Source organism: Solanum pennellii, chromosome 1 (genome assembly GCF_001406875.1).
Source record: "Solanum pennellii chromosome 1, SPENNV200".
In the NCBI taxonomy this organism is placed as follows: Eukaryota; Viridiplantae; Streptophyta; class Magnoliopsida; order Solanales; family Solanaceae; genus Solanum; species Solanum pennellii.
The window spans coordinates 95,430,949-95,442,237 of NC_028637.1; the positions used below are offsets into that span (position 1 = coordinate 95,430,949).

Here is an 11,289-nt window from a genome sequence, read left to right on the forward strand (position 1 = left end):
ACGACTTAGTTATTTATATGTATTATTTGAATGATTTAACAATTTAAAAATATTTACAATGACAACATACTATTAAATTAATTCTAATGATGATGACAAATGTAACCGTGGAGAAAAAGCTGACGTACCTAATTATGAATTTTCCACCTACTCTACCTAATTATGGTAAGCAGTTTTAGAGAAATTTCTCAAACTTTATTATTGAGGACTCCATGAAAAAAAAAAATATTCAGGGACATAATTAAAATTATACTTTCTACTATTTTTTGTGTTCCTAATTACTAGCTCACTTTTAAATTGAGATATATATTAAAAAAATAATTATTAATATGACGAATTTATCTTTTTATTCTATTAATTATGAAGTAGATGAATTCAAAATTAAAGATTTTCAGAAAGTTCTACTTTTTTTAAAATAATTAATTAAGGATATTTAATTTGTTAAAATGGACAAATAATTCAAAAAAACTAAAAAAAGAAAAGTGAAAAGTAATTAGGTACAGATGAAATATTGTCCTTTATGAAATCATAAATGAAACTTGGGAAAATGGTCAAAATTGTTCCTCTATTTTATTTTATGGGTTGATTTTATCTCTTCCGTTAAAAGTAAGTTATTTTTACCCATATCGTCAATAAACTTAACAAATATACCCCTCCTTGAATGAAAAAGACCAAATCAATTAAAATTATCCAATTTTAAACTAAACCAACCATTTAATAATATAACCTATTTCTTTTACCCAAATCAATTTTATTTTTTCCCACCACCACTACTCTACCTTATCTGATTTATAGTGAATTGTTTGAAATAAATGCATAAGTAAGACCAAACCAAAGCTGAAAGCACCATAAACATACTCAAAAAAATTGGGATCTTAGTATTTAAAAACATCAATCACAATTCATAATTCAAAATCTTCAAAACTCATCCCATTTTTATAAATTTATAACATCAACAATCCCCAATTTCTTTTCTCAATTTTTTGAAGCGCTCATTTTTTTGAACATGGTTTGCACTATTCACCAAGTATGATATTCACACTAAGCTTTTATCGTTTTAGATTGAGAAAATGGGTGAAAGGGGAATGGGTTATCCTTTGGATGGCTAGGTAGGTTGGGATATTGTGTTAAAAATAGGTTTTATTTTTTAAGAAAAGGGATAATTTTGGGGATTGTGTCAAATAAGGGGTAATTTTGATTAAATTAGTAAGGGAAGGGGTAAATTTAACTTTATTTTAACGGCGAAGGTAAAGTCAAACTATAAAACAAAGTTGAGGGGTACTTTTGACCCTTTTCCCATGAAACTTTGTAAATTGTGCAATTAATCTCTTAGAAAATGTTTCTTTTATCGCTAATTACTTGTCCACTTTTGAATTGACACACATATTAAGAAAACAATGATTGACATAATGAGTTTATTATTTTACTCATATTAATATATTAGTTATGAAGTGTATGAATTAGAAATTTGAGATTTTCAAGAAATTCTACATTTTAAAAAGTAATTAATTGAGGGTGTGATAGGTAAAAGAAATTGTGTTTTCTTGATTTGTCAAAATGGACAAATAATTAGGAACAACAAGGAAAAGTGGACAAGTAATTGGGTACAAAGTGAGTACTACTTACTCCTCCCTCCGTCCCTAATTACTTGTCCATTTTTTCTTTTATAGTTGTCCCTAATTATTTGTCTATCAAAACAAGAAAATACATTTTTACCTATTATACCCTTAATTAAATTACTAATTACTTAAAAAATGTAAAACTTTTCATCTACTTCATAATTAATAGGGGTAATATGGTAAATTCAATACGGCATTGATTATTTTATTATGAAAAAATGCATAAGTACCCCCTCAATTTATGCCTGAAATCCTAGAGACACTTATGCTATACTAAGGTCCTATTACCCTCTGAACTTATTTTACAAGTAATTTTCTACCCCTTTTCGATCTACATGGCACTAGCTTGAAAAAAAATCAACTAGTGATGGGCCTACAAAATAGTGTCACGTAGGCCGAAAAGGGTAGAAAATTATTAATAAAATAAGTTCAGGGGCTAATAGGACCTTAGTACAGTATAAGTGCGCCTCTGAAATTTCGGGTATAGGTTAAGAGGGTACTTGTGCATTATCCTTTTCTTAATGAGTATGTCGATTCAAAAGTGAACAAATAATTAGGGAGAGGGAGTATCAAACTTCATTAAAGGAAGGAGTAAAGATGAAAAAAATTCAAATATCCAGCTTGAACTTTCAACAACCAAATTATTTTGAACAATGAAGAAACCCTAAAAATTTAGTTAGTATCCACATTTTGTCCTTATTTACTAATTCATTTTTTGACTTAAAACACCCATGAGGAAATAATTAATTTATATCCCTCCATTTCAAATTAATTGAATTGTTGAAGTGTTTCACAATCTTTAAGAAAATAAGAGCAAGACATAAGTTAGACATAACTTTTCATTTTTACTCTTATTAATTATTGTCAAATTTATGATTAAAATAACTAAATAGTAATTAATGAGTAATTCCAATCCTAACCAACATTCTAAAAATAATTTCAAAAATTGAATAATTAAGTTCATTTAAAAAATGAAACTCGTCTCAATAGTTCAATTAATTTAAAATGAAGGAAATATAATAAAATTACTAATTTATCCTGAATAAAATTTTAAAATTAATCTACTCGTTAAAAAAGTTTTACATTTTTTATTAATATATTTCTAAATAAACTAAAGATAATAGATAAAAAATGTTATTACTTTTTATTTATCGAAAATAATAAATAAAAATCAAAATTAAACCAGTAAAAAAGGACATAGGGAATATGGAATAGAGGCAGTAGTGGTCAGAGATAGTAACAATTATTACCCCTGTCTCATTTTAATTATCTTTTCATTTATAGAAAACAAATAGGTATAAAATATAATTTATTAAGCTATATTCTTTTTACTAACTAGACATTTGCTAAAAATTGAGCAATATTTAAAAAGTAATTTTCAATATTAATTGTAAAGTTAAAAATAATTATCGATATTATTTTTAAAATAAATTTATTCTAGAGCTATAAACAAGATTAAAAATGAAGTAGTAGTTAATTTAGTCCAACTCTGTGAGTGAAAGAAACTCTTTCTCCATTTAATTTATATGATTTTTTTTACTTTATTAAAAATAATTTATTTTTATATTTAGTAATAATTTTAATTTTAAAATATATATTTTAGCTTATGAATTGAAATAAAGCAAATAGGTAGTTATCAGTTATCACACTTACTTTTCAACGGCCAAAATGTTCCACCTAGATTTTGATAAAATGTGATAAGTCATAAGTGCACACCTGCAACATCCACTATTATTTTGCGGAGGTAAATTTTTTAAAAAATAATAAGTAATTTATCCATTTTATAATTAATAGAAATAAAATGATGATTTTATTATATTAATTGTTATTTTTTTAATTAAGTATATTTATTTAAAAGTGAATCGACGATTATGGTATTAGTCAGTCATTCCTCTATAAAATCTATACATATCCGGTTTAACAAAATAATCAATAAATAACATAATATTTTTATGAAATCATTTTTAAAAATATAACAAATTTTAACATTTTAAAATTAAAAGACTAATTAATTATGATAGTATTAGGAATAGAATAAATTATTTATTGATTTTCAAATTGAATGAGTAAATGAATATCTAAATTTAATAAAAATTAATATATTTGGATAAATGTGAAATTCTTTTTGTAATATCCGAATGAACATGTATATTCTTTTTCCATTCCGAAATTGTAGAAGATTTATTCTTGTATATATTAAAGTCAGTTTTACCACGTCAAACGCGTACGTCAAAATTGAACCGAGTAACAGACTGGAAAAATAGAAGCAACATTCCTCTTTCTCTCTCCTTTCTTTTCTCTTTCCTTTAAACACATCTATAAATACACACACTATTATTCTTTTGCATACACATACTACTGCTGGTTTGCTTCTTCATTATAATTACAATGAAGCCATTATCATCCTCGTCATCATCCTCGCGTTTGTTAGAAATAACGGTGATATCAGGCGAGAATCTTCTGGATAACAGAAATCGACCGATAAAGAAGAACGCTGTCGTAAATATCAAAACACAATCTTATTCATGCAACTTCCAAACAACTAAACTGGATAAAGAAGGTGGAGGTTTTCCAAAGTGGAACGAGAAATTGATCGTTGATTTGCCCATGCATGCGCGGCATCTAACGGTGGAGGTTCAATGTAAAAATTCCTCCGGGATCAAAACCGTTGGGATCGCAAAAGTTCCGACGTCGGATTTTATTGGAGGAATTTTGCCCGAAGATTATTTGCATTTTTTGAGTTATAGGCTTAGGAATGAAAAGGGGGAGAAGAATGGGATAATTAATTTTTCTGTTAGGGTTAAGAATGCGGCGCCGGCGTCTCAAAGTGCGGCCGGCTGCGCTGCGGCTTATACGAAGGCCGCACCGGTGGATATGGGAAGTAGTTATAACGGTTCTTGTGGGATTGTTACGGGTTTGCCCGTTTATCCGGGGAATTTTCTAAGTAATTCAATGGTGAAGAGATTTTAAATTTTTCTTCTTTTATTTATTTTATTAAATTGAATTTGTATAGACATGTTTAGGATGAATTTGATAACTGCGAAAGGACGCAGTTTTTTTTTTACTTGAAAGAAAGTTATGTTGTGTTTATTAGTTAATAGTCTATCAATTCAAAATCATAAAATATCATTGATCATGTCATATCTACCTTTTAATATCCATAATTAAATGTCTCGCGTTTGGGTATCTAAATTTTGAATACTAATTTAATCGAATCTGATAATACAAATACTAAAAACAGTCTGGGGCGGGGTTGGTAAAACCCCTGGATAAGAAAAAACTTTTAGTATTGACTTTTGCAATGTGCGTAGGATTCATTTTTCTCTTCAAATCTACTATTTCTGCTGGATAACAATAGTTTTCTTCTCGTGTCTATGAGTCACGTGTAACTTGTTTATTTAACAGTATTCTCTTGACTGATGATGAATTATACTATGCTGAATTGTCTGTTAATGTATGAACTTGCTTGAAAGTAAAAATGCTAGAGAATTGTGTGTTATGGAAAAACAAGGCTAGATTTGTATTAAGTAACTGTGAATAATCCGTATTAAATAATTTCTGATTTATCTGAAAAGTTGGTTCTCTATCAATCAAAAATAAATAAATTACAAACTAAAACAATGAAAGCATTTATGTTCGAAAAGAAAAATTTTCAATTTTGGTAGTAATAAATAAACGTTTTCTGATTCACTTACTTCTCAAAATATATATGTGACATTTTCTTTCGAATCTAATTTGCTTTGCTATTCGTTTATTATGTTATTTTAAACAGAATTGTATTTTTTTTTATAGTTAAGTGATAGCAATATATATGAACAGCTGATGGAGTAGATGTTAGACGGGGATAATGGCGTGATGCAATTTAAAAACTGGGATTAGTTGGTGCTAAATGTTAATACGTGGGCGATTACTTATTGTATGGTTACCTCTTTTGGTTATGGGCGGTTTAAAAAATTTCTCCATTTTTAAAAAAATTTATGGACTCATTTCGATTAATTGGAATCCTTTTAAGTCGCATGTTTTTTCACCAAGAATATTTGCAAAAACTTCACCCTATAATTTCGATAACAAAACTGTTGAAGAGAATTGGATGATCGCGTCGAGGGCTGCTTGGGTGAGTTTGATAAATGTTACCTGATCCATGTAGTGAAATACATGATGATCTAATAATATCTTAAGCTTTTATATCAAATCAAGAATTGATCAATGGCAATACAAACACAAATGCACAAGTTGGGTGACACTAGTGTAAGCTGTCCTAATAGGTGAAAGGAGGAAATCTGTGCGCTTATCACTACCTTCAAGATTATGAGATTTCATACATATCACTCAGATAAAATTGGACATCTACACGTGATATACAAGAAAGTTATACAAACATGTAAGCCCACAAAAATACACACTACAACATGACAAGAGAAGCGAATGCTAGGATGGGTGAATATAAGCACCTACAGAAGTCGGAATATGGTATGAACATCCATAAGTACAACAAGATCTTCGTTTTGATGGCAGGCATTTACAGTATTACGCAGTCTTATGCTTCTTCACTGCTGCTCTGGTTGCCATTTTTAAGTATATTGAACTTGCAAAGAGGACAAGTTGCGTTCATGTACAACCACTTGTCTATGCAGACAGAGTGAAAATGGTGACGACAAGGGAGCTCACGCAGCTCGATTCCATCTTCATAGGGACAAAGGCAGATGCAACATTCCTGCAACAGACAAGAATGAACGAAATTAACTCCTAGAAGAGGATTGGGAAGTTAATCCTAGGGTTTATGGAAAAATCTAATCAAAGCAAGAAATTTATCGAACGCACGGCATCTTCCAATGGAAGAACATGCTCAATGGGTGTATCAGTGTCACATTCAGTCATTACTCCTCCAAATGATTCTTGAATCTCGCCATTTTGTTTTTCAAATTTACCAAGTCTTCGAAACTTGTATTTAGTCAATCTCTCAACGTCTTCCTTGGTTGCTCCTTCCTATATCAAGAAAAAAGCAATTTTGAGATAGATATTCAGACAGTTGATGTAAAAGGAGAAACTTTAGGATGCAAGAGACACAATCAATAGCATAAGATAGAAAATAAAGGCAGTTACTTTCTCTGTACAGTTGACTAGCCATGCGATATTTGAAATTAAATCATTCAAATGTACATCAATCCGAAAGTAGGAACACTGTTCATTTACTTCCAGTTCATTTCGGTGATAGTAGTGAATAATGTAGACAAAAAATATTTCTTTTCATGAAACTCAGCACAAAGTGGGACTTGAACAAAAGATAAGGACCTACAATATCAAATTCAAATTTCCAACAGTGTAGAGTACAGATACCTTTGCTTTGCATTTTGAAAAGAAAAGAAAAATTGGATGTAATCCAGACTTAGACAGATGCAGTATCACACCATAGCTTACAATTATCAGGCACATCATATCAACCATGTGAACCAAATACTATTTCGCATTTATAAGCGTTCTTCATACAAATCACAAGACCCTAAAGTAACTAGCATACACAAGTTGAAGCAATTTTACTACCATGATGACATATCTGCATTCTTCTAAGCACCACCACCATCAACATATCCAGTGTATTCCCACAGGTGGTATCTGGGAAGGGTAGAGTGTACACAAACCTTATCCCTGCCTCGTGGAGGTAGAGAGGCTCTTTTGCACAAGTTGCTTCTATTTGGAGAATCAGAGATATCAGGGAGATAGGAAAAGCGCGTATTACTGCTAGTGAATTGGGGGAAATGGGTTGGTAAAACATATTCAGACCTCACAGAGTGCAAATCATACTTGAGTTATAGTAGATGCAGGTTTTATACTCGACTGGTGGGAGTAATGAATGGAAAAGACAGCCAAAAATTGTGAATGTTACATGCATGTTTGAAAGCTCAAGAATGCTCGTCTCCAAACACTTCCTAGAGTAGCCCAGATTAAAGAAAAGTGAGGCCCCAATTACCAAGTTATACAGGTCTGAAACCAAATAAGAACTTGAAATATGTGGATTCAACAGAATTGTTACCACTTACCACTAAACAAAAAAGTATCAAGTCCACATAGTTCAGTTCTACATTGTTACCTCTGTTCCATTGAAAGCTGTCTTATTCTAGAAGTAGTGAAGTAAACTCCAGCTTTGCAAACTAAGCAGGGACACAAGGAGGATGATAGGTGACACAGACCAACTTCTGAAATTTACTGTATCAAATCTTCTATTGAAGTTTCACTTAAAGTGAATCTCATGTTAAATACTAAAAACAAAGGTAGAGCAAAACAAGACGAGAGAATCCAGACAATTTGTGAATCCTCGCCCACCTCAACTACATACAATGGTCTCTTAGTTCAAATGCGGTCCTTTATCCCATGACTATTTACTTTAATCCCTCACACCAAACGATCCCTCAGTTAATAAGATTGCATTCAAAGAGCAACATCACAAGACCTTCTACATCATGCATAACATCTCATATTAGCAATTTAGCATCAGTTAGATGATAATCTATCTACTTCTATTTCATTCTATAATGACTATATGTTATCAAGCACAAAGTTTAAGGTATAGCTTTGACTAATATATTATAGTAGAGACAGTGGAATAAAAGTATCAATGTAATGATTCAAAAGTAACTTTAATAGAGAAACCATCACACCAAAGTTTAAAAGTTGAACACCCCCAAGGCCTAGCTCGAGTGCCAAAAGGTGGAGGATTTGTGGCTTAGGTCACAGGCTCAAGCCCTACACCATGCAAAGCGAAGCCTGGTATTTAAGTGGAGAAGGGTAGAGGGACGGGCCCATTATCCACAGAGTTTAGAAGGTTGTGATTGGACCAAAGAGCTGGTCCCAGGCGGATTTCTCGGTTATAAAAAAAAAAAAGTTTAAAAGTTGAACAACGTTAATGAATTTGATTTCTTGAAAGTTGTATAGAAATAGACTGATGTCAAATACTTATGAAAAATGGAACGGTGTAAAATATTTTGAATGTCGAAAAATGGAAAATGTCTCCTAGATTGAAACAGAGGGAACAATACAGTTTCTTGTACCTATATCCTCTGGATAAGGAACCAACTGCTTGCCATTTCCCACCCGAATGACAAACTGAATTGTATGTTCCCGATACAAGGGCATTGTTGACATTTACAAGCTCCTGCCTCCTGCTATCTTAGTTTAGGTTGTATACATGTATAGGAGCTAACTATTTTTTGTACTCACTGCACCTTCCTGATGCATGTCAATGGATCATTTCATTGAAAAAAAGAGGTCTCTATGGTCTAGTACAAAAGCAAACTACAGAGTTGGATTGCAATATTTTCTCTCTTTTTTCCGGAGGTCTCTACTGTCTAGTACAAAAGCAAACTATTTTAGGAACAGTTCAACTTATCCTGTGAATTTGTAAATTTATATTGGCACTTCCATCCATGAGAGAAGAATACATGAAGATAGCATATAAAAAAGAGCATCTACGCTAACCATGAGTTCAAAAAAGAGGTGTTAATTAGAACCATAATAGAATACAAAGGGATGACACAGAAGAATAAGATATCCAGAACATACTTACACAATCTATTTCTAGCATTCTCAGACTGTCTTTTAGCTGATAATCGGAACTACATCCCCAGAAAGTAATTTCTTATGTACTAAGTGATACATAATGTTTTAAAAAAAAAGATTTACTTAACTACCTGGTCTGCCACTGCATATAAAATAGCGATGATACATGGTAGACAGCAACAAACAGCAATTCCGATGAGACATGCCACGGCAACACATATAACAACAAAGAATACATCAAATGCTAGAAATGTGAGACACAGCCTGCAAAGAACCCAAATAAACATCATATCGAAGTAAATCACAACAAATACAGAGATCAGAGACTTGCTTGGAACTAACCAGTAAAGTTGAGGTGCATCACGGGTCAAACTGTCGCCACCAGCAGATATCCAATAGAAACCAATTATCCACCAAATGAAAGAAAACATGGTATTTGCAGATTCCAGATGCTTAGCAACACTGAAATAATATGTTAAGAATCACTAATAGATTATGAGGCACAACTATAGGATTTCCAGTCCTCTGAAAACAATGAGGTACTGGCAGGAAAGAACTACCAATGAGGTATTGTGACACTCTTTGACAACAAACTCTTTTTTCTCTCTTTATTTTAATCTTTTTCCTTATAAAACTACGGACAAGCTTTCATTATCCACCACAGGCATCAATTTCAATAACCTCAAGCCTCATAGTCACATATTAAGAAACAGGGGCAGAGCTAGTAAGGGTCCAGCGAGTTCACCCTTCGGCGGATAATTACACATGGTGAAAATTATTTTCTAATGTATATATACATATATATAGTAGATATTGAACCCTCTTCAACTTCTTCATATTTTGAACCCAAAATTTTGACTCCGCACTGTTGAGAAGTCAAGAGTATCTTTCTCCCACCTGACAGACCAGTTCCTATGTCTTTCAAATGCACTAGGAACATCGATTTCCAATACTAATTCGTTTCCAGCAACCTAAGCAACTTATACCTGGACCAGATACTATACATACTGCTCCGTATTCAACTCAAAATGCCTATCCTAACCTAACAAACAAACCCTTCTCCATTAAATCAATGAAATGATAAAAACAACAGCATTAACAACTACTGTGCTAACTATGAACAACAGCATGATTTACTCGTGCCACCGGAAAAAAAATCTCATCAAATCACATGCCTCCAAAGAGAAATTATACCTAATTTCATCCTCATTCTGACGCCCCTCAGACTGATAATCACCAGTTTCCCCGCTGTCACTTCCGGAACTCGAACTGTTCCAACCTCCAGCAGCATTTCTCTGCTCGGAATTCAAAATTGGAGAGGAATCGCTAAGCTGAATTCGGCGTCTATATTCAACGCAAACACAAATCATGTGAAGCAAACACTGTAAAGCATATCCAACAATCCAAAGCCTCAAAGGCATAGAAGGTAACTCATCATGGCTCAGAATCAACACAGAAACTGAGACAATCACAAAAGCTAAGTTCCAGATAAGATCCAATATCACTATAGGTTTAGAATATGCCCAATCGCTTTGACGTTCCTCTATGTGCTCAGCTGCAGCTTCCCTCACGCGCCTTGACGGCTCCCGCATCAGTCGGTGGTTACTTGCTCGCCGGAGAAATCGAGCCGCTCCTCTTAGGGTCGGGGCCCGGCGCGCCAACCGTCGGCTCCTAAAAACCTGATCGGTAAGCAACGGAGTCGTATCTACACCATTAGAACTATCGTCATTACCGGCTCTCGCCGTCGACATCGTCGCCAGAATATAAATTGACCGAGAAAGGATCGAAGGTGAAATATTGTAATTTAGAAAATTTTGAGAAAGAAGAAATTCAAAGTTTTGGATTTTCAGATATGAAAATACTAAAATTATACTGTTTATTTATATATATATGTCGGATTTTTACCTGGTATCTATCGAGTATAGAAATGAAATGTACTCTCTAGACATACAATGTTACTTCCCATCTGTCGACCTGTCATTTGCGAAAATAATAATAATAATTAAAAACACTTACCCGCCACGTTTTTTTCTTCTTTTTTTTTGTCATTTGAATTTCTTCGACTTTTGGAACTCTAGGATATTCTGTACACTAGTTGATCTTCATTATTAAGTAC

At 32.6% G+C, this 11,289-nt stretch overlaps 2 protein-coding genes across 2 annotated transcripts; one reads left to right on the plus strand and one right to left on the minus strand.

The window, feature by feature from the left end:
- The first annotated feature begins 3,818 nt into the window (after nucleotides 1-3,818).
- Nucleotides 3,819-4,717, plus strand: LOC107030135 (BON1-associated protein 2). The gene has a single exon (XM_015231525.2). The coding sequence runs from the start codon at nucleotides 4,008-4,010 to the stop codon at nucleotides 4,587-4,589; it is 582 nt and encodes a 193-aa protein (XP_015087011.1). The 5' UTR covers nucleotides 3,819-4,007; the 3' UTR covers nucleotides 4,590-4,717.
- A 1,064-nt stretch (nucleotides 4,718-5,781) lies between these two features.
- On the minus strand, nucleotides 5,782-11,060 carry LOC107011029 (E3 ubiquitin-protein ligase At1g12760-like). The gene is made up of 5 exons (XM_015210380.1): nucleotides 10,368-11,060; nucleotides 9,516-9,635; nucleotides 9,305-9,437; nucleotides 6,441-6,605; nucleotides 5,782-6,333 (listed from the first exon to the last, which is right to left on the minus strand). Exons 1-5 carry the CDS (start codon nucleotides 10,922-10,924, stop codon nucleotides 6,157-6,159), a joined length of 1,152 nt encoding a protein of 383 aa, XP_015065866.1. The 5' UTR covers nucleotides 10,925-11,060; the 3' UTR covers nucleotides 5,782-6,156.
- Between the last annotated feature and the right edge of the window lie 229 nt (nucleotides 11,061-11,289).